This window comes from Astyanax mexicanus, chromosome 21, assembly GCF_023375975.1.
Source record: "Astyanax mexicanus isolate ESR-SI-001 chromosome 21, AstMex3_surface, whole genome shotgun sequence".
In the NCBI taxonomy this organism is placed as follows: Eukaryota; Metazoa; Chordata; class Actinopteri; order Characiformes; family Acestrorhamphidae; genus Astyanax; species Astyanax mexicanus.
In genome coordinates, this window is record NC_064428.1 from 33,265,924 (window position 1) to 33,290,660 (window position 24,737).

Sequence of the window (24,737 nt, forward strand, 5' to 3'; positions counted from 1 at the left end):
ATGCATTAAAAGATAACTTGATTAGCTAGTAAAACATAATGCTAACTATAAACAATATTAGCTTTCATGCATTGCTAGATGTGCTAATAAGGCAAATGCATGAAAGATAATGTCGTTAGCCATCAAATCATCATGCTAACTAGCGACAACCATTAGCTTTTTTGCATTGTTAGATGTGCTAATATGGCAAATGCATGAAAGATAATGTAGTTAGCCCGCAAAACATCAGGCTAGCCAGCAAAACATCATGCTAACTAGCACCATTAGCTTACAGGCACTGCTAGCTTGTTAGCACTGTCTGGTTGAACTAGCCTTTCAACAGTTCCCATCTGTAGATCATTACAGAAGATCTAAAGGCATTTTTAATTCGAGTCCACGCTCACCCCAAACCCCCCCCCCCAAAAGTCTCGCTAACCCACCAAAATCTGATACATCTGAAGCAGTTTATAACAAAATGAACCGTATCAAAATGGAAACGCTTATCAAAATAGTACAATAGACAAAAAAAGAGAAACGGAATGAAGCGAAAAAAGGAAGTCTCTGAATCTTCTTCTGTGAAGAAGAAACCGAACAGTCTGCCCAAAACCACAGTTTAAGCTACGAGAGAAAGAGATAGCGCTAGCATGTTTGAGACTACGCTGTGACTGACAATTGGTAATGGTACTGTAAGCTATGTTGAAAAATGCTAACATTAAGTTAACGCTAAGCTAACTCTAAAGGAATAGTTCAGTAAAACAATGCTAACGCAGCAAACAATGAACAAACGCTGTTCATTCGCTGTTAGCTACGCTAGCATCTAGCACTCTCACTAACTTTCAGTTCAGAACAGTCTTAAGATCTGTTTCTGGATCAGTTTAACAGTATCTTATTGTTAAAAAAGCGCTAAAGCATCAGAAGCATCGCTAAAGGCTAATCTAGAATTGGGTTCTTAATCTCAAAGCCTGTTATAAAGCAGTATTTGTTACATTTAAACACCTTTAAGTGGGAATGATTTTAATTTGGTCTCAGTAATCGCAACATCCTATTTGTAAGCATTTATATATGATATTATTACATGTTAAGCCCTATCCAGACAGGATTAGTTTTTCAGGGGGCCTGTGATTTGTTCCTGTCCAGAACCACCATGTACGTGTTTTTCTCAGATGTCCTCTGAGAGAAAATTACAGGCTGATTTATCTACTGTTTTTCGCTGAACTCCGCGGTCCTCCAGTAATTTTAGTCCTGCCCAGACGCACATCTCTAAGTTTCGTCTCCTCACATTTAATAAAATAGCTATTTGTCCACTGCCGCGCACCGTAATTACACTTTGGGCGCACATTTCCACGGAGATCCGCCTAAAAACACAAGCAACACAGCAAGTGGAAATGGAGGAGCTACTGAACGCGATGTCACGTGAGTGAGAAAGCCTAAAAAAAAAACCTCACTGGTCCTCCTGATTTTTTAATTGCAGTCCGGATGCAAAAGTTTTATCACTGAGTAGAAGTGTGAAATATATATATTTTGTGTCTGGATTTCTGTATGACAGAAACAAATGGGACCTTTGGAAAATCAAATTTTTTTGCAGGTTTAGCCATGAATTGCCATTATTGAGTACAAGCTAATTTAATAATTACCATTATAAACTTTAATTTAAATTTTATGTAATTTTTAAATATATTTTTCCTTAGTATAAATTAATATTTTAGGACCAACTATTCACTTTTTTTATTATTAATTATCAGATTTAAAGATTGAAGATCCATCCAGGAAGATTAAAAATCCTTCACAACTCTAACTATTATAATGTTACAATGGATTCACATAGAATTTTACTTTATCTTATCTATAATCATATTTTTACTAGTAAAAAAATAAAAATAAAACATGCACTAATTTGTTTTACAAGGAAAATTGTTATACATTATTTTTGTCTACACTATAATTCTAACTAGTGGATATTTCAACGCTACATATTAATTTACATAAAATTACTCATATGTAGGTGCATTTTTACTCATTATAACCACAATTAATTTATCTTTTATTTACAGCTGGTATCAATGAGTTACAGCTGGTATCACTGGTAGCATTTTAGAATAAATAGCCTTAATTTTCCTCCTGATTGGCTCTGGACATTTGTAATTACAAGGCAAGACCAATGACTACACTACAGTCTACTACAGCATATAATACCCTACTCTATTTTACTATAGCATTAGCAATGCTTGCTTGTTTGTTCTGGGTATTTTATACAATATGCCACTTTATTTTACATCATATGTTTAAATGAATGTCTATCCACATAAAAAAATCCTCGTAATCCAAGGAAGCAACATGTTGAATTAATAAGAAAAATTACTACTTTTTTTTTCTCCAAAAATCACATTTATTTCTGTCATTCAGAAAAAAATCCAGCAGTTTTAAATCCTAAAATGGGCATTAGATGTGCTACTGAACAACTTACAACATCAGAGGTCTTTAAACATAGGAAAGGAAATAAAAAAAGACAAGAAAAACATTTTACATAAACAAAAAAAAATAATAAAAAGCAGCCTGCCTCAGGACAGGACGCCTTTTACACATTTGATACCACCGGCCTTAAATATTATACTGTCTATCGTAATCTTCATCAGCAAAAATGGCTACTGTTGTTATTTCACTCTTTCTTTTTTTAAAACAATTTTGTTTTTACATTTTTAAGTCTTTTTTATTTATTTAGATAATCTCTCTCTCTCTCTGAACAGTGTGTTCTTTAAAAACGTGATTTATGGCAACAAAACATCAAGCAGACGAGAATTAGTGATGTACACCAATGTCTAGGTCAATGGCCAAGTGAGACAGAGAGAGAGAAAGATAGATAGATAGATAGATAGATAGATAGATAGACTGAGAGCGAGAGAAAGAGAGAAATGAGAGAGCGAGAGAAAAATGAGAAAGAGAGAGAGAGCAAGAGAGGCCGACCTTCTTCTAGGATTAATTTTGGCAGCATAAACAGTAAATCTGATTTTTTTTTTTTTTATTATTCAACCAATCGATTTTCTAACAGTTATCAGGCCGTCAACTGGCAGAACTCTTCTGTTTATGGAAGAATGTTGCACCAATCGTTTGATGAGAATATAATTATAATAAGAAAATGCAAAATTCAAGTATTTGACGTATACAATCAAGTATCTTCTGCCAACTCTTCTTATTATTTTTTTTGTTTCCCCATTTATACACTGCCAAAATGCCACCCTGTTTACATGTGTATGTGAAATAACTCAGGTGTGTGTGTGTGTGCAAGTGATTTTCCTTGTGTGTGTGCATGTGTGTGTGTTGTGGTTTATCTGACGGTCACTCCGAGTTTCTCCAACACACGCATGCCCTTCTCCTGGTATTCTTCTCTGGTCAGCCAGAAATTATCTTTATCCTTCATGATGTCGGCCAACACGGCTCCGCCCAGGAACACCATGTGCTTACGGCGAGGAGGGTCTTCAATACGGATCTTAAACTTCTACACAGAGGAAAAAAACACACACACACACACACACACACACACACAGCTTTTAAACACAGTTTCTAATAGAATAGACAGTGGTCAAATACCCCTACTTATAGCTGATCCACCTTAAAAGATAAAGTAAAGTCAGAAAAAGAAGAAAGAAGCTCTGAATCTGTTACTGCACAGTTTACAGTGCTGGTGTTGGATTGGTGTGTTGGTCTTCTCCTACAGGACACTTTTAATTTAATTTACATTCTACTCACTTACTTTATCACTTACAATCATCAAAACACACTGGTGAGAAACAGCAGCCAATCACGCACAGCATACTCTCAACCGGAAACAACCCTCCACTATCGGGCAACTGACCCAGCACAATCCATTACCGATCTAAAAATTTCTGTGCATACAGTCATACACACACACTTACACCCTCATACATGGAAATGGGAAAACATGGAAACCCCACACAGATGGGGACTTGAACTGAAGACCAATGTGCTGTGAGGCAAAGGTACTAAACAGTAAGGACCAATCCCATTTTACCCTGTATCCCTACCCCTCTGTTTTGTGCATGCACCACAAGGGGTAGGGGTGTCCTGATTCTCATTAGGCTGGAGGGGTAGGTCAGTGGAAGGGATAGAGCTTGTTAGCCCTTCAAACAGAGATTTTCCAGATGCATATTTCAAACAGAGAGGTATGAGAATCACTGGTAAGAAACTCAGAAATGTGAGTATTTCCCTGTTAAAAGTGACGATTATCACTATATTACTGTAGTTCAATGTGTAGTTTCAATGTTTTATGTCCGAATTCTTCATAACAAGCATAAAAATAAAAAAAAAATTGCTAATCTTGTGTCTCAAATCTTAGAGGTAGCTAGCTAGCTAACTTTCCTGTTTCACATTAAATGGTGCAACAGACGGCAGGGTTTCCAGCATTTAAGGCGGAACGGAAAAATAAAATAAAATAAAATAAAAGCTAAACAAGCTAAAGTTAACTAGTTAATCAGCAGCAGCAGCTAGGTTACTGAACTTTAGCGCTCCTAATGATGTATCGGGTGCTTGAAGGATCATCCCATTTCTTAGGAGGAGGATTTCACCTTTTCCCCTTGTAACTCTGTTCGAAAGGGAAGGGTTACACTCAAAATTAAGATGTAGGGGTAAATGGTAGGGGCAAGGGGAGGAACAGAATTGGGCCTAAGCCATTGTGCCATATTGTTACCATATACAACTAAGAGGAAATAGCTGATTAACTACAATACAAGTAATGCACAAGTTGTGTTTCGTTAAACACTTTTACTAAAGTGATCTGGAGCCTAGTTTTAATAATTGATCAGTGTGTCTTTAGGCCTTTCAGTGGAGATGCACCACAATAGGAGGCTTACATGTTGGGAGCTGTCTCACTGTGGAGCGCAGGCTACTGGCACCATCTGGTGGTGGAGACGCAACATTATACACACTCTACACATTAATGTCCCAAGATTTGATAGACGTTTTGTCTGGAAGTTTTAGATAGTTACAATCCTCAGATTCATGGAATCTGTGTGTGTATACTAACCGAGAGCTTGTCCACGTCTCCTTTAAGGACTCTCTCCAGGTAAAGCTGCTTGAGCTCACGCTCCAGACGAGACGGCAGACCAGGGTACATAGTAGATCCTCCAGACAACACGATATGCTTATAGAACTCAGCCCTGAGGAGATACAGAAAAAGGGTTCAAATATAATGCAGTAAAAACACTAATGAACAGGTTCCTGAACATTTTTCACACTGTAAGGTGCACCGGATTATAAGGCACACTATCAATAAACATCTATTTTCATACATAAGGCGCACCAGATTATAAGGAGCATTATGCGACACTAGTAAGGAACAGGGTTGTTGTCATGAGAGACCTGTAAAGCTAAGCTGAGTAAACAAAACTGTAATTCTTAAAAAAGATATATTTTAAAGTCAAACAAGGACTGGATGTTAATCTACACAGATTTCTTTCCTGAAAACTGTTTATTTGGGTGAGTAAAGCACTTGTGTTTATTTACAGCAAGCTTAGATTTCCAGATTTCCACTAAGGCTGGGTGCAGCAGCATTAGCATTAGTGGCTAACCGCTAGCCATGGTTAGAGTAAATCTCACGTAGCTTGTTTTAAAATGATAAACGCACAGGCTACACTCATCTCTGAACGGCGAACGAGCTAGCGCTAAGCGTGATTAGCGGGTAATGTTAATTAAGCTCCAGTCTCGAGTCTTGGTGCTGGAGAACTAAACTAACTCCTGTAAAACTAAATTACTTCATATTGGTTTTTGAACAATTAATTAATAACTGAAGAATTTATAGAAACGAAATAGAAATAGATACTTAATGAACTGCAGTAGCAGTTTCAGAGTAATTTAGACAAATAACAGGGTAGATTAGCATTGATAATTCTAGCATTTTCATCCAGAACGCACAATATAAACGTAATGTTTATTATTGTTTATTGTCTTATTTGGATCCCCATTAGCTGCAATATTTAAAAAACTGCTACCCTCTCTGGGGTCCAACATACAAACATACAAATGATCAACAAATAACACTTCATAATAATAAGCACACAACAAGAGAAAATATATATACAGATGTGTACATACAGAAATATGTATATATGAAAAGAGAAAGTTATAAAAGTAACCTACATAGGAACAGTAAGGGGCTGTCTTTATGGTGATATTTAAATTACAGTAACTGACCTGGTGTCGATGTCGGCTGCTTGGATGGTGTTGAAGAGCAGCTCGGCCACGCCCACTCCTTCAACATTAATCAGGTGTGGCTGGAAGAGAGCCTCTGGAGCCTCAAACCGCTCACCTCCGACCTTTATTACCCTGCCGTCTGGCAGCTGAAGAATTAGACAAAGAGAGAGAGAGTGTAGAGAATAGTTTTTATATTTTATAAAAAAAAAAATATATATATATATAATATATATATATTATCAACTGGCATAGAACCATTTAAGTGTGCATGTGTAAACAAGAGTTTGGGATCACAATTTTTTTTTCTTTGCTGCTGGAGTTTTACATTATTCTTTGGCTCAAACTGAACACTCTAAAACAGGGGTGTCCAAACTACGGCCCGCGGGCCATTTGTGGCTCGTTTCCTTTTTCGGAGCGACCCGCGAGGTATTTTAGAAATAGAATGAAAGTTGGCCCGCTGTTAAGCAGGTTTTTATAATGTGAGATTCAAAGTTTGAATGCTAGGTGTCAGAAACAAGCCAAAGAGTCTAAAAGCGGAGAGGGTGCGCATTTCAGTAAGTAAGTAAGTAAGTGAGTAAGTAAGTGAGTAAGTAAGTAAGTAAGTAAGTGAGTAAGTAAGTAAGTAAGTAAGTAACTGAGTAAGTAAGTAAGTCAATAAGTGAGTGAGTAAGTAAGTAAGTGAGTAAGTAATCAGTAAGTAAGTAAGTATCCATCTATCTATCTATCTATCTATCTATCTATCTGACTTCCTAAATTTCCTTCGGGATAAATAAAGTAAGTAAGTGAGTAACTGAGTAAGTAACTGAGTAAGTAACTGAGTAAGTAAGTACGTAAGTAACTGAGTAAGTAAGTGAGTAAGTGAGAAAGTAAGTAAGTAAGTAAGTGAGTAAGTAAGTAAGTGAGTAAGTAAGTAAGTGAGTAAGTAACTGAGTAAGTAAGTAACTGAGTAAGTAAGTAAGTAAGTGAGAAAGTAAGTAAGTAAGTAAGTGAGTAAGTAAGTAAGTGAGTAAGTAAGTAAGTGAGTAAGTAACTGAGTAAGTAAGTAACTGAGTAAGTAAGTAAGTAAGTGAGAAAGTAAGTAAGTAAGTAAGTGAGTAAGTAAGTAAGTAACTGAGTAAGTAAGTAAGTAAGTGAGAAAGTAAGTAAGTAAGTGAGTAAGTAAGTAAGTCAATAAGTGAGTGAGTAAGTAAGTAAGTGAGAAAGTAAGTAAGTAAGTGAGTAAGTAAGTAAGTAAGTGAGAAAGTAAGTAAGTAAGTGAGTAAGTAAGTAAGTAAGTAAGTGAGAAAGTAAGTAAGTAAGTAAGTGAGAAAGTAAGTAAGTCAATAAGTGAGTGAGTAAGTAAGTCAATAAGTGAGTGAGTAAGTAAGTGAGTGAGTAAGTAAGTCAGTAATCAGTAAGTAAGTAAGTAAGTAAGTAAGTATGTATGTATGTATGTATCTATCTATCTATCTATCTATCTATCTGACTTCCTAAATTTCCTTTGGGATAAATAAAGTAAGTAAGTGAGTAACTGAGTAAGTAACTGAGTAAGTAACTGAGTAAGTAAGTAAGTAAGTAAGTAAGTAAGTAAGTAAGTAAGTGAGAAAGTAAGTGAGTAAGTAACTGAGTAAGTAAGTAAGTAAGTGAGAAAGTAAGTGAGTAAGTAAGTGAGTAAGTAAGTCAGTAATCAGTAAGTAAGTAAGTAAGTAAGTAAGTAAGTAAGTAAGTATGTATGTATCTATCTATCTATCTGACTTCCTAAATTTCCTTCGGGATAAATAAAGTAAGTAAGTGAGTAAGTAAGTCAGTAATCAGTAAGTAAGTAAGTAAGTAAGTAAGTGAGAAAGTAAGTAAGTAAGTAAGTAAGTGAGAAAGTAAGTAAGTAACTGAGTAAGTAAGTAAGTCAATAAGTGAGTGAGTAAGTGAGTGAGTAAGTCAGTAATCAGTAAGTAAGTAAGTAAGTAAGTGAGAAAGTAAGTAAGTAAGTAAGTGAGAAAGTAAGTAAGTAACTGAGTAAGTAAGTAAGTCAATAAGTGAGTGAGTAAGTAAGTGAGTGAGTAAGTAAGTCAGTAATCAGTAAGTAAGTAAGTAAGTAAGTAAGTATGTATGTATGTATGTATTAGGGGTGGGAATCGATTACTATCTCACGATTCGATTCGATTCCGATTTTGGGGGCCACGATTCGATTCAAAATCGATTTTTGATTCAAAACGATTTGAATTATAAATATTTCTGCTTCTGGCTTATGAATCGTATTGAAAAAAAACCCTCCATAATATACACTGGTCCTGGAGCAAGTAATGTGTTACAAAAACAATAAAATGTGCAGGAATGTGGGTCCTCAGTGACAGAGGAATCACTGGGATATCACAATGACGTTAATGAACAATAAATACATAAATAAATAACACTGCTTTATTACCAGGCTACTAGCGGTGGTGTGTAGGTGACGCTGCTGGGCTGATGTGATGATAGCAGTGGAGCGCTAAAGTTCAGGAGCAGCTGCTGATTAACTAGTTAATTTAAGGTGGTTGTATTTCTTCAGAAAGGGGGCAGGAGGTGGAGAAATTAATTCATATTGTCCATTCCTTAATTCCTCTGTGATGAGGAGCTGAAATTAGCTCTGATTAGCTTATTGTTATTTTTCCGTTCCGCCTTAAATGCTGCAGCCCGCTGCCACCTGTAGCGTTATTTAAGGTGGAACTGGAAAGTTAGCTAGTTAGCTAGCTAACAGTTACTGAAACTAACTACTAGCGATCTTTTTTATGCTTGTTATGAAGCATTCTGCCATAAAACATTGAAACTACACGTTAATCTAAGGTAATATAGTGCTTGTTCTGCCATCTTACCGGTGATTCTCAAACACCTACGCTCTGTGTGTGTCTGGAAGATCTCCAAAGGGACAAGCGCTATCCCCAGGGTTGCCAGGTCCAACAAAAATACCCAGCCCAAAATCAGTCTAAAACCCGCCCCTCAGAATCGATTTTGGGACATTTTAAATCGATTCTGAATCGTAGTAAATGAGAATCAAGATTCTTATGTGAATCGATTTTTTGGCACACCTCTAGTATGTATGTATGTATGTATCTATTAAGGCAGAGGACTGATAATTAGAAATGCTGATATGTAAAACAGGCCCCTATACAAATATTATAATATTTTTAAGGACAAAATCACACAAATTGCTTTGAAAAAGAGGGAAATTTGCTAGCGATCCCAAACGTCTGAGCAGTAGTGTGTATATATATATATATATAGTGTAAAGTGGGTGTCTGGCCTGTTTATATCCCCAGAGAGAGGTAAGATTCTGAGCTGTAGATCTGATGTGGTCGGAGTACCTGAGGCTAAAACTTGCTGAAATACAGTAAACCCTCTCCTGTGGTGTGTGTGTGTGTGTGTGTGTGTGTGTGTGTGTGTGTGTGTGTGTGTGTGTGTGTGTGTGTGTATCTGGACCTCCCACCCAAAACCACATCATCTGCCACCATGTCTGTTCCTATTAACAAGCTACAAACATGTTTTCTCTGAACCCTGAAAGAATCACATTCTCTTTTTACTGTGGTAAAAGCTAGTTAAACACTTGTATTTTCCCATAACTCTACATGTGTTTCTATGTGTGTGTGTATATATACTCACAGTGTATGACTCGACCAGCACGGTGGTCTCCAGAGCCAGTTTCTGCTCCTGCTCGATGTTGTAGCCCACGTAGCACAGTTTCTCCTTCATCATCCTCACCGTCTCGAAGTCGGCGGAGTGGTTGAAGGCGTAACCCCTCAACAACAGCAGCTACATAGAAGCAGAAATAGAGAGAGTGAGACTTCTGAATACCTGTATGTGTTCCTATGATGTAGGTAACAATGGAATATGTAATTTTTCAGCAATATATATTTTTATATTAAAGTCAGAAGACAAACAATCCAATATATTGGGATATTAGTCATGTACTAATGTAATTCCTAATCTGATTACTGTAGAATATCAGAGTTTGTCAGTAATCCAACTCAGAATTTGCAAAATGATAAGTATGTAAATTATAATTTTTTTGCTTTTTTGCATCCAGCCAATAATCTCACAGAATAAGACATGACTTAAACATCACGTAAACATCACCCAAACTTCGTGCCATGTTTTTTTTTAACACATTGAGTCGCAATTTGAACACACATTTATTTAGGTCTCTCAGTTGCGCTAAACATCATATTGTTTACGCTTGTGATACATTATTGATATGTGGCATTGAAATTTGATATTTTGTTGAAAGATAGACGCTCTAAAGTAGAGGTCTCGGAACCCGTCAGAATATGTTGCGGCACGGGACAGAACTGAATTGTTATTGGCGGGAGAGAGAGTTTAATCAATCCAGGCGATGCAGGAGCGGGAACACATTAACATATATTGCTGTTTAAATAAATACATAAGTACATTTGAAGCACTAAATGTAATTAATTCAATTTATATAAGGACCGCGGGACGGGAGCGGCAGAAATGTGTATGAGGCGGGCGGGCGCAGGATTAAAAGAAGCGCTGTTTTGCGGGAGCAGGCGGTAACGGGACAAAAACACGCAGGAGCGGGTTTTAAAAAACAACAGTCCCGTGCAGACCTGTACTCTAAACCAGTGATTCTCAACTGGTGGGTCGGAACACAAAAGTGGGTCACCGACACATTCTAGATGGGTTGCAGACAGTATGTATAAATATATATTATAAAAAAATAATAATAATAATTAAAAAATATATTAATTATTTTTTTTTCATTTTTCATTAAATTTAAAATTAAAAATAATTAATGCTCATCTTATTTTAAAAAAAGTGTGATCAGATTATGAACAGATTATAAAGTGTATTAAAATGAAGTAAACGGGAGTACGTACCTTGATGAGGTAGCGTGTGATGTCCCGACCGGCGATGTCCAGACGGCGTGTTAGATGAGGGAGAGAGAAGCCTTCATACACTGGGCAGATATGAGTCACACCATCACCAGAGTCCACCACCACACCAGTCAGCAGACCTACACACAGACAGACTTTTTATATATATATATATATATATATATATATATATATATATATATAAAACGGTGACACTCTGAGCTGAGTGGAAGGCTTGGATTAAAAGCGTCCAGAAATAATTTACCAAAACTGTCCCCATGCGAAGAGGAACTTATACAAGCAGGTTATACATGTGGATAACTGATGGTAATCACAGCAGCCCTGTAACAGATCATGAGCGGGAAATGGTCCTTAATGGTTGTGGCTTACATTCAGGTGTGCTCAAAAGCCCAGAAATTACAGTAAACTAGTGAGTCTTTTTTGTTTTAATGGAAAATCTAAAATGATGTGCAGTCCGAGACTAGGCTTAATCCATATCTAAACTTCACCTTCAGTTCAGACTATAAGAACTGTTTACACAAGCAGAGATTCCTTAAGCTTTCAGTCTTTTCCAGACTCTGGTGTGAATGTAAGTGTGATAGACGTCAGGCAGCTGCAGGAGTGTTTGAGTACCTTGTGCGTAGAGTGTGAGCACGGCCTGGATGGCGATGTAAACACCAGAAAACTGGTACGTCTCAAACATCACCTACAGAGAGCCCGGAGAAACACATCTATTACTGCAAGAGCACAATAAAGTATTTCCTTCATAACAATTAAATTAAACAATTAAATGAATTGTGCAATATATATATATATATATATATATATATATATATATATATATATATCAGCCATAACATCAACTTCTTGTTTCTGCTTTCCTTGTAACTGGTTTTAATACTGTGGCTAAAGCTTGCCTAAACATTACCCTGTGTAACATTACTACTCCTAGATTTTTCATTATTTAATTAATTAAATTAATAAAACAAAAAAATGTTAATGCTTTTTGTCCCCAAGAAAATAGAAATGGTGTTACAGAGCCTATTAAATAGCGGAATTCATTATGGATTCTTACAGATACTTTACTTTAAAAGGTAACAAGTAAGAAATCCTGTATAGAACAAAATTATAATAGTTTTATAAACATTACAGCCCTTTTTTTTTTTTTTTTAAATCACATTTTCTCCCCAATTTACAAGGCCAATTACCCAATCCAATCATCAAGACTCCCCCTACATCACCCATTAATGTGCTGTTGGGAGGGAGAGCCATCTAGCCACCCAGAGAGAGCAAGGCCGATTGTGCTCTCTTGGGGCTCTGGCAGCTGATGGCAAGCTTTGAACCAGATTCGAACCAGCAATCTCCCGATCATAGTGGTAGGACTCCTTGCAAACTGTCATGGAATGACTGACAGTGAAGAGCAGCGGGGTTGTTGTTTTACTGACTACTTAAAGGACTTTTAAACTTTATATTGTATCTTTGCCTTTATCTGTATCATTATTTTTTTTATCCTTCTTTTGTAACTTCTGTCTACTACAGTCATATGAAAAAGTTTGGTCACCCCTATTAATCTTAATCATTTTTAGTTCTAAATATTTGGGTGTTTGCAACAGCCATTTCAGTTTGATATATCTAATAACTGACGGACACAGTAATATTTCAGAATTGAAATGAGGTAGGGTGATGCAAAAGAAGCCATTTCTTGCAAAAGCATACCTCAGGCGTCTCTGTTTGTGGCGTGCTTGCAGAAATGTCTTCTTTCGCATCACTCTCCCATACAGCTTCTCCTTGTGCAAAGTGCGCTGTATTGTTGACCGATGCACAGTGACACCATCTGCAGCAAGATGATGCTGCAGCTCTTTGGAGGTGGTCTGTGGATTGTCCTTGACTGTTCTCACCATTCTTCTTCTCTGCCTTTCTGATATTTTTCTGCCACTTCTGGGCTTAACAAGAACTGTCCCTGCGTTCTTCCATTTCCTTACTATGTTCCTCACAGTGGAAACTGACAGGTTAAATCTCTGAGACAACTTTTTGTATCCTTCCTCTGAACAACTATGTTGAACAATCTTTGTTTTTAGATCATTTGAGAGTTGTTTTGATGAGCCCATGAGGTCACTCTTCAGAGGAGATTCGAATAGGAGAACAACTTGCAATTGGCCACCTTAAATACATGTTCTCATGATTGGATACACCTGGCTATGAAGTTCAAAGCTCAATGAGGTTAACAAACCAATTTTGTGCTTCAGTAAGTCAGTAAAAAGTAGTTAGGAGTATTCAAATCAATACAATGATAAGGGTGCCCATACTTTTGTAAATTTTAGTTTAATGCATATTGCACATTTTCTGTACAATAAACTTCATTTCAGTCCTGGAATATTACTGCGTCCATCAGTTATTAGATATATCAAACTGAAATGGCTGTTGCAAACACCCAAATATTTAGAACTAAAAATTATTAAGATTAATAGGGGTGCCCAAACTTTTTCATATGACTGTATGTATATCTGCTGCTGGACGTAAAGAATTTCCTTCTGGGATCAAACAAGTATCTATCTTTATTGTTTCTGATAACTTTTATCTTCCTTCTGAATGGCAAGCTATTAATCGATTAATCTGTCCCTAAATGTCTTAATATTTAATAACAACATATAAATAAATGCATAATTACCTCTATGATCTTCTCTCGGTTCTTGGTGGGGTTCATGGGGGGCTCGGTGAGGAGGATCTTGCAGTTGCGGGAGTCGATGTTGAGCTTCTCAGGGCCGAAGGTGTAGTCCCACAGGTGCTTCATGTCATCCCAGTTACGAACGATGCCGTTCTCCATGGGGTAGTTCACCTCCAGCATGGAGCGCAGCTCGCTCGCCTCGTCCCCCACCATCAGATCCTGTCAGGAGCACAAGTCAAAGGTCAGCAAAGGTCAGAGAGCTCAGTAATGCATTAACCAGGTGAAGATGGTCAACATGTGTTAGCCAGAGAACATCCAGAGAATCCACTCCAGTCAAATTCCTGAACTCATGCCACTGTTTAATTTTTCCTTTAGCATCAGAAACTCCACAAAACCTCACTTCTCCTCAAGGCTGGAGAGGCTAAACCCAGCTGGAGAGATTCTGTTCTTCATATTCTGCAGCCAGGAGGGGGTGTAACAGCGCACAGAACAGAATCAGGGGCTGACCTTAAACAGTAATGCTAAAATAAAAAATTTATATATATATAGTCTGGATATGGTGAAATAAGGACAGTTCTGCTCGCTGCACAGTTTAAACACTGACTTATATATATTACCTCTAGTGGTTAAACCATAGACTGTGTATAGCTGGACGGAGCATCGTCTCTCAAAAGTGAAGCCGCCACAGGTCGGGCGCCCCCTGCTGTTCGGTTTCAGAAAGCTGTGTAACTCCACCCATCCCCATAGGTTTCAATGGCAAAACAGACAAATTTCAATCACGTTTTTATCAAAATACTGTAATTCTACCTCCATTATTTAAATGCTGCAGCTAGTGTAGCCTCTGCTTATATTGTTAAAGTTTTATATCCCCACAGAACTCGTTTTAAAAACGTTATTCAGCTCTATTTAAAAAAGGTGTGGTTATTGTAAAAGGGCTGGTTATGGACGGGACCAATAACAGACCGTCAGCTAAGCTCCGCTCCGCTCTGCAGCCTGTGACCTCGAGGCAGCCCTCAGGAGCGGGGTTATTTAAATGAGTGGGCTGCTCTCCACAGTCTTTCTCCCTGGAGGAAGATTTTGGCTTCATTTTCATTGAATTAATGGGAAGGGAGACACGGCCTCCATCTTTTTTTACGGTCTCTGGGTTAAACTACTGCAGAAAGCTTGATAAGGTGGGTTTAAACAGGATTAACTCATTACTAGCACTAGATAGAGTAGCTGGCTAAGTGTTAGGGAAATACTGTATTCTGTACACCATATTAAAATTGTTATAGTAACTATATATAATATACAGCTCTGGAAAAAAAAAAGAGACCATGATTAATTTCTTTAATTTGTTCTTTGAATATCACTGGAATACAGTCAAAAGGAAGATGGATGATCACAAGCCAGTAGCATAAACTTATCCAAAATGTACTGCACAAATGCTCTTGGGCTCTAAACGTTTATTTGTGAATGTGCAGTAAAATATGCATTGAAAGAAGAGCCTCAACACTAGAAAGTGCAAATAGAGGGCATGGCAAAAAATAATCGTGACCAATCGACTAATCGAAAAAATGATTGGCAGATTACTCAACTACTAAAATAGTCGTTAGTTGCAGCCCTATTTGAGACAAATAATTCCTGTCATTCCCTCTTTAATACGCCCATTATACCTAACTGGTACACTCTTATGCCAAGCTCAGACTACACAACATTTTTGTCTCTCATGATGTTCACTATGTCAGATTAAGCAGTTATTTTGGGTTTGCGTCGTTCTCTGGGGACTGGCAACACTACACGTCAGTCACTAAACAAATATTCGTCCGCGTCCTCGCGTGAGTTCGTAGGTCATCGCAGGGGAGAAGCATAGAATCTGAGAATCACGGCTACAGAAGCCCTTTGTGTGATGGAAGTGCTTTTGTGCTGAAAAAAAAAAAAAAAAAAGGGGGAGAGCGACTGTGGGCTCCTGGGTTCCTGGGTGACCCAAAAAGACATTACATGGTTTTTGTACTCCAGAGAGAACTTAAGGTATGGTAAATATGTGGCTACTTAGGTTTCAGTGCCTGTAAACAGAATATCTCATGGATGAAATATATCAAGTAGATTATTAGATTATTAGATGATTATTAGATTATTCTTCTGTTTCTCTGGTCCTGCGAACTTCAGAAGCACCATGCCGCTTTCTTTTCTCATGTTTACATCTGTGCACCACAGAGCGCTCTGTCTTCCTATTGGTCAGAGTCAGGAAGCATGTCGTGGAGCAGCATGTGGCAAACTAGGCGATAAAATACAAAGAATTCTAACATGCTAGTCTTTCCGACGGCGTTGCTCACGTCAAATTACTGCTCTTTGACTGTGTCACACTACACAGACCTTTATCGCTCCCGACAATGTAAATGTAATTCGGATCCGACGCATGCAATGTGTTGGCGTCGACAAAATCGGGTCACAATCGGGCTAAAATCGTGTAGTCTGATCCGGGCATAATATTGCACTACTGTCTTGTGTCTCACGCATGTCTATATCTTGTTTAGTGTCTCTCATTCTTATATTATTTATAACTTTATTGCTTTATGTTTTTTTTGCTGTAACATTTTGGGAAGGAGAGTAACATATGTTTTAATCCTCTGTATGTCCTGTTTACATATGCAGTATTGACAAGAAAACTAATTGAATTGATCATTTTCACTTCAGGATGATTAACAAAGCTTTGGGACGGTTGTGAACAAAGTTAGTCGCAGGCCATTCCAGTGACAGTGGCTTCACCAATATCCACACATCCACAGTAAACTAGCTTTCCATGATCAACAGCATATTTCAGCCCACCAGCTCGGCTCAGACAGCTGTGTTACTGAATTCAGTGCAGTTTAGTCTGAGAAGGAGGTCAAAGCTCTGTTTCTGAGACACATCTGGACCTGCTGCTGCTGCTGCAGTGGAACGAGGAACATGACGAGGCTTTTATACAGAACCAGAGATGATCTCATTGAGGTTAGCGGCCTGAAACTCAGCCAACACTCAGAGACACAGACGAGCTAAAGACAGAAAAACACAGATCTTAAGAACACCAGACATCATTAGTTATTATTAGCACATTCCTTATTGAATCATGCAGCTTTTTATTCTGTGACTTTATCTGAATATTTAACTCCGAGCAGAGAGCGGGGAAAAACTGTGGTTAGTCAATATTAGAGTTTAGATTCTCTGCCCAAGCCTGAGCACAATTTTTCAGTTGAGATAATTTTGTTATTGGTCCTCGTCTTTTTAGGTTTAATGAGTGTGCAGTAGGGACTCTGAGTGGTCCATCAGCTGCCAGAGCCCTGAGAGAGCACAATCGGCAAAGCCTTGTCTGGGTGGGTACAGCAGATGGCGCTCTTTCCCCTCATCACACCTAGGGTGATGTTGATCAGCACAAGGCTGCGTCTGTGAGCTGCTGTATCAGAACCGAGTTGTAGCGCTTTCCTCCGAGCATTAGCGCTGTGATGCTACTCGGCAATGCTACAGCATCAGCAGCAGCTCAAAAAGAGGTGGAGTCTGACTTCATATGTGTCAGAGGAGGAGTGTGCTAGTCTTCACCCTCCTGGTGTGTTGGGGCATCACTAGTGATAGGGGGAGTCTTAATAAGTGGGTTAAAAAGTTTTATATTCTTAAACCGTGTTAAACCATATTAGATTAGAGGAAAGCCATTCAGATTTAATTCATGTAGCCTAATTTACCGATGTTTAGGACTGTGGATCATTGTCAGAGATCTGTTCTCATTAAACATTATGATTAAATAATAGGTCTATGTTTCTTCAGTGTTGCAATGTTAATTAACATCATTCTAAACACATTTCGTTCATTAAAACAGCTCAAAAATGTTTTTAAAAAGCTCAGTTTTAACACAGTTTTAAATTAGTGTAAATCAGGCCCGGGCTCATAATGACAGTTTATGGGTTGGGTCGGGTCAGGCTGGATTTTTGGGGCTCGATCTAAGCTCTAGTCAATATATTTTTTTATAACAATTAAATAATTGTTGGATTAATTAAACCTCTCACACCTGAATTATCTCCACAGATGGAAAAGAAATTAAGAATGTCGTTTTCTGTCTGTAATGCACAGAAAAGAAGACTCTAATATTCTACTATAAAATATAGCAGAAAAAAATCCAACTAACGTAAAATATCTTTTTTCCACTGCACTGGAGCGTGCACTGTGTAATACTTGTTTTATTTCATATTGATCTTTTTATGTAATAAACCATCAGAAAAGTGTTCTAAATCACATAAAGTTATTAAACTAGCTGTTACTCTAGTACTACTACTACTACTGTTTTTCCAGTGTTTTTGCAATGGGCGGGGCCAAGCTACTGTTTCATTGGTTTATAAGCTTGTTCATTGGCTAGATCATGGTGTATTCTGATGGGCAACAGCTCTCAAATAGTGTTAATAATGTGCAACAAAACATTTTAAAATAAAAGACAGTACATGATTTCCATTGTAATGGATGCAGGGTCTAAAAGGATTAGGTAAACGTTTAAAGTTAGGTTCATCCCAAAAAAAAAAAAAAAAGACCAACTACCAACTAAGTAAATACATGCATCCAAAAACACACTCACACACAACACAACACATGCACACTCACCATCACCACACTGCCCTAGAATAATACATTAATAAGAAAAGGGAAGGGAGTGATCAGATCAGATCAGATCAGATCAGATAAGAAAAACTGAAAGAACCACAAAACAGAAACAGAATTTAAAAAAAGAGAAGTTTACATGAATGAAAGTATTGATATATCGAAGAATATTTTTTTTGCAATACGATTTATTCTGTTATTGTACTGTAACATTTTCAAAACCACAGTACTGACTTTTGATTACTACTTTAAATGAAAAGATTGGTGTCAGAAGTGGTTCATTTAAGTGTTGTGCTTGAACTCCACCCACTAGATGGCAGTGCTGTACTCTGTGGTTAGATCCCACAGCTCTGCTTGGATAGAAGGTAAAAAATTTAAAAACTTCTCAGGAGTATGATGGTGTATTTCATAGAAAATTTAACATCTTGATTACAATATCGCAATTTGTTGCAATACATTGCGTCATAATCCCTGTATCATGATGGGTACAGTATTGCTAAGTTCTTATATTATTGCCAGCCCTGGAGGTTTACAATGTGTGTTTGAGTCTCTAAGTGAAATGAGTGCTCTTGTTTATCAGCTGAACAGGCCACTGTGTGCTCCACCCATTTATAAGTGATAAGAGTATGTATGTAAAGTTAAAAACACACAGAGAAAGTGGAAATGTCTACAGGACTGCCACAGAGTACAGTGGACTGACTGACACCAAACTTCCACATTTTCAATGAAGAAACAAAGCAATGAAGTTAACAAACAAGCTACCATTTTTCCATGAGTGTTCTGTTCCACCTTAAATGCAGCAAAAGTTACAGTGTAAAAGAAATAAAGGCCTTTTTCAAGTTGTAAATAAACGTTGTTGTATTATAATCATATTTATATGTACAGTTACATTAAATTAAACTGTAATCTTGGATTAATTCTTTATGTGAACAATGATATTTTTAATAATAGTAGGTTAAGTGTTCCTTGTACTATTAAAACATTAAATCTCTGATACTATAAGTGAAATATTTCTAATAAAATCAATATTTGGGACCTTGTGAATTGGTTTTATCTCTTGTGCTGAATAAATGAAATAAATAAATTCTGCACCCAGGACCAATTCTGGGCTTGTCTGGGGGGGTGAGGGGACCTTTTTCTGAGCTGTGGATCGATTATGTAATTCTATTTGTCTCTTGCTAAGTAAATAATTGCTGTTTGCTGTTGCTTTTCTTTTTTACTTGGATAAAAACACGCAAATTGCAAGGAACAGCAAAAGGAGCTCCTCAGATAAAGTGCTGTTCTCATTTCTCTGCAGGCAGGACACAGTGAGACCTTCTAACTGGCCAGTGTTAGTTAGTGAGCTGTGCCTCCGGTATACAGATATAAGGCTCAGCACTTATTTAAATGTTTAGTCTACCATTTATTATAAATAGATGATTCTGAAGGTGGTACTTTGTAAATTGCAGTTTTTTACCTTGATCTCGATGTTGCCCACTTTAGCTGTGGAGCGGATGATGGGCCTCCCCACCAGCGCTGGGAAAATGTGCTCGGGGAAGTTGGAGCCTGCATAGCCACACTTCACAAACTGCCAGAGAGGAAACATATCAGAGAAACATCATCATCACTCTGTTCAGTATTAGATATCAGACATGTTTATGGTAAACAGGACGTAACAGATTTGCTGTACAGTAAATTTGTAATATAAACACCTCTGGTTTTTTTATTCCATACAGTCCCAACACAATACAGCTTATGGCCCTTAAAAAATACTGTAAACGTGTATATCTGTCCTGGCATCTGCAGACAATAATATACTTGTATAACATTAGATATCACCATTGACTCAGAATTCCCACATTGGTAAATACTAAATAAATCTAGCCTCCTTAAAAACAATAGGATTTTGGTTCTTTCTCATAAATATTCATACACACAAACATATCGCCTCTGATTGGCGAACAGCACTGCGACACCAGGAGGCAGCGAGACAAACAACAGTTAGAAATATCTGAAAATAAAGACATTTTTACACTCATAACAGTCTTTGCAATGTTGTTTGTTGTTTTACAACACGTGTAATAATGCCCTGCTAAGTGCAGTTCAGCCACTGACCAAGTTTTAGAGTCTCTATAAAACACCAAATCCACCGGAGATCCTATTTAAACCTTTAGATACTTACACACAGAGGTGTGTAGTCAAGGTCCTGATCTAAACATACACCTACCTATCTCAATCGTACTTGGCTGGTGGTGTTCCTCCATAGACAAATTCTAACCATTTGTTCCTTAACTCTGAGTAAAGTATATAACACGGATGTGTTATTTGCACAAATAACATAAGAACAAACTGCTGCATGCATGCTCTTAGCGCTGTTAGCTCCTATCTGACGAGAAGGCGTCGCTACCCAGCTTCAGCTCTGACTTTGGGCGGTCGCGAGCCGAGGTGGGCGGGACCATAAATTCTAATTCACGGGTTGACATAGACACGGTGCTTTTCCTGATCAACTTGTTTTTCTGAATATTTTCTTTTACTAGCTGCTGCAGACAATATGGAGGTTGAGGAAGAGTTTCATGTGCAGCATCATTTACAACTCAGAGAGACCTACTGTATTTCACAAAGAAAAAGAAAAAGTGCATTTTAGCAGAAGAAGACCATAATAGAGTATGAATATATGTATATTAAAACACCTATCGTGCAAATCTAAGCCCAGCAGAGCTCAGTGATCCCCGGTGCTGCCGGTCTGCTGTCTCTCAGCAGCAGGGTGTAATTAGGAGTTACAGAGCAGCAGAGTGAACAGGTCTGAACAGGCCGGAGGTGCAGAAAGAGGGGAACGTAGTGCAGGAGGTGCCCATGTGGCTTCACCTTTTCATAAACTCAACAGTGTAACAGTGCAGGCAGCCGGTTTAATGGAGTTTCTTTAAAAAAAAGAAGCTGAGTTCTGCTGTACTAAAGCAGCAGTGCTAAGTATAGGTCTGAGTCATGTTCGACGTTTGCAGAGTGGCGGCCAACTTCCTGTGTTAGCACTGGGTTTGGTGTCAACGATGAAAGAAAGGACACACACACACACACACAAACACACACACCTCTGTGATTAGTCATAATGCTTCAGGCTGCATCTAGCTGAAAAAAAGAAGAAAAACACACAAAAAAAAAAAAAAAAAAAAAAACCCTGCAGTAAGCTGATGTCCTCAGTCTGTCAGTCCGTCAGTACACCCATTCCTCAGTCCCTCATACTGCTGCTCTTCTTGAAATGAAACGTACTTATTTTTAAACATGCAGTAGACTTTAGACTTAAAGGATGTGTAATAAAGTCCTTATATGGTTGCAAGTTGCAAGATTTAAATCTAACCATTTTACAGCTAGAAACATGCCAGATGTGAGAAATAGGGGTATGTTCGTATTTCTGTCTTAGTGGGGACTAAACATGCAAACACTAATAAAGAAATGTATGCATTTAAATGCAAACATAAAAAAAATCCAACTGAAATAACATCATACATAAAACATGTGCATGTGTTTAAATTTCTGCATTTGTGGGAACCAAACTGGATTAGATTAATTTGGACTAATTCCAACCACTTCATACCTTTTTAAAAAATATATGATTGTATTATATAAGGGTAGACAATTAGAGGTACTTTAAACATGTGCAGAATCTTATCTGATTTGATCATTTCTAATATTATACATCAACACAAAAATAAAAATGTATTTATGCTATTTTCAAACCACTGTAAATCAAACTGGATTATTTGCACAAATGTAAACGCACTGGACTGATTTTGTTTTCTCAAAGCAGATCTCTAATCACAATTCAAACTATTAAATATGAAACAGGATAACTACAAAATGTGAAAAATCTAAAGTACTTTAAAAATGAGCAAAATGTGAGAATGTAAAGTTCCATAGATTTACACAAAATAAAAATGTGTGTCAATTTGAAACAAGTTAAACTGGATTATTTGCATGTGTGTGAATGCATTGCACAGTTTCAGCCCAATCAGCTCTTCCTCCTGCCCTGACCCTAAACCCATACATCACCCAGTGCTCATCCCAAACTATTTCTCCCTTTTTAGCCTTTTCAGCCTTTTTGAGTTGAGGGTGAAGTCAGCAAAAATCAAGGAGTTTATTTGCCCTTTAAAACGTGAAAACTGAGGTCAGAGAATAACTTGTTTGGATGCATGTTTTTGTTTTTCATGGATTCACTATCCACAACTCAGACTTTGCAATATTTATCAGACACCCACACATTATATTAGCTACATTACCAACAACTTCAAATTCATGATTTATGAGTGAAATTAGCATTGTTACAGCAGGGAAAACGTTAAAAACAGGCAATAAACCGGTTTAAATTGAGAAACCAGATGTGCTAAAGCTGCCATTGATTAGCTACTGTCTAGCCAGTCAGGAATCAATGGGCTTTAGCCAGTTAGCCTAGCCTTTTTTTAACCGTTTTACTTATAAATCTTTATAAACTGGATTTAATTATGTGTTTAAAAAGTGTAGAGTCTTTTAAAACGTATTTAAAAAGCTCGGGTTGTTTGTAAATGTTGTAAATTGATAAAGGGAAGCTAAAATACTGGATGTTAGCTAGGTTAGTTAACATAGCTAGATGGCTTGGTTGCTAAGCTATGGATGCAACTCGGTGTTCTGTCGAGTTGTGCTAACTTGTCAAATATTGCTACCCTTGTAGTATTTAATTTTAATGTATAAATATATAAAAATACAAAAAAGCACCATATCAGAAAACATATTAGAAAATACTACCAGCAGAAACCTATGTAAAATATGTGGATAGGCTAAATCACCGTATCAGGTAAAAATCAGGTGAAATTAAAAAGTTAAAAAGTCACATATGCGACTATTAACCGTATTTATTATAGTTTTATAGTTTATCATTCTTTTTTTAACTTTCCATTGCTATTTTAACTACTATTTACAGTTAATTTAAACATTCATAAAAATAGACATTTAAAACGTTGGTTGGCGCATGCGCAGTGCCGTAAAGAAGCACATATCGATGGGTAGCATAACTCGACAGAACCCCGGTAGTGCCATAGCTATAGGTTAGCTATGCTATGCTAGCAAACACAGCTAACTTATTTGGTTCATTCAACCTGCAGACTTTAAAATATTTTACGTTTAATCAGGTAACGTCTATAAACCGCTAAAAACGTTTTTAAACACGTTTATAATCGTTATTTCTGTCCTGCTGACAGGCACATTCCTCTGACAAACCGTAACCCAGCCCAATTTTGGACTTCCCGTTTCTAATTCAAACTCCTCCGTTCCTCCTTAAATTAGTGCAGCAGTTACAGTCCACCTCCTACGGCTTTAGAATGGAACTGCTGCACTATTTAAGGTGGAACTTCACAATTATGATCCGTTTCCATACATTCGCTTTTTAACGCCTCTCCCTGCAAAAATAAGCCCAAAACCAGGCCCCGCAGGCCCGCAGCCGCCCGTACTCACCCCCGTGCCGTTGTCGCACACCACCACTTTCCTTCCTTGGCTGTCCATGTTCGCTGAAGCCCCGGGGAAGCCGCCCTGTCCTCAGCCCAGCTCGCCTCAGCTCTCCGCGGGAAGCGCCGCCCTGCTGCTGCCGCCACCGCGGATCTTCCGCACCAAACCGCTGCGAGAAGCGCCACAGCAGAGAGGCTTCAAAATAAAAGTCTTTAAAAATGCAATACTGTCTTTAAAATTATTTATGTATCAAAAACTGTATTAATAATAATTAATTAATAATTGTACAAGATATTTACTTTACTTTATGTTATTTTTGGAGTAATACAGGCAAGAATCAGAAATCTTAACAAAACAAAATTAAGTATTTGAGTCCTAGAAGCACTAGGGGTGGGCGATATGGCTCTGTATATTGTCTGTATATGTATATCTGTTTTTGATACATATTATTTATGTATCAAAAACTGTGTTAATAATAATTTTACAAAATATTTATTTTCTTTTATCATATTTTTAGGATTATAACGGCAAGAATCAAAATGCTTAAGAAAAAATACATTTACATTGAATAAGAAAAAAATAATTTCAAGAATACACTTTTGTGTATGTAGACAAAAAAAATAATAATGCGTGTCCACAACTTATTAAGGCACAGGAACGAGATAATTAAGGCAAGGGGATGACACATTATGGAATGAGAACGAGATAATTAAGTTGCAGGAATTAAATAATTAACTCATTCTCACACCTTTATAAGGCATAGCCACGCATTAGGATCTCGTTCCCACACTTTAATAAGTCAGGGCCACCTATAGATTTTAATGGGAAATTAGAACAGTGTAAATTTTTCTTTTGGCTACAAACACCAAAACACTGTACCCTGATGGACCATATGGTCCTAAAATAATATCACCATATTTCAGGGTATTTTGGCGATATTATTGCACACGATATGATATGGCAACATACATTTAGCTACAACAATAGGGTATCTACTG

The 24,737-nt window shown here is 37.4% G+C and overlaps 1 protein-coding gene across 1 annotated transcript; it reads right to left on the bottom strand.

The window, feature by feature from the left end:
- Positions 1–1,020: 1,020 nt before the first annotated feature.
- On the bottom strand, positions 1,021–23,901 carry actr2a (actin related protein 2a). Its single transcript, XM_022674567.2, has 9 exons — positions 23,749–23,901; positions 19,748–19,858; positions 13,696–13,911; positions 11,661–11,733; positions 11,031–11,167; positions 9,796–9,945; positions 6,184–6,329; positions 5,018–5,150; positions 1,021–3,472 (listed from the first exon to the last, which is right to left on the bottom strand). Exons 1-9 carry the CDS (start codon positions 23,794–23,796, stop codon positions 3,302–3,304), a joined length of 1,185 nt encoding a protein of 394 aa, XP_022530288.1. The 5' UTR covers positions 23,797–23,901; the 3' UTR covers positions 1,021–3,301.
- Positions 23,902–24,737: the final 836 nt, after the last annotated feature.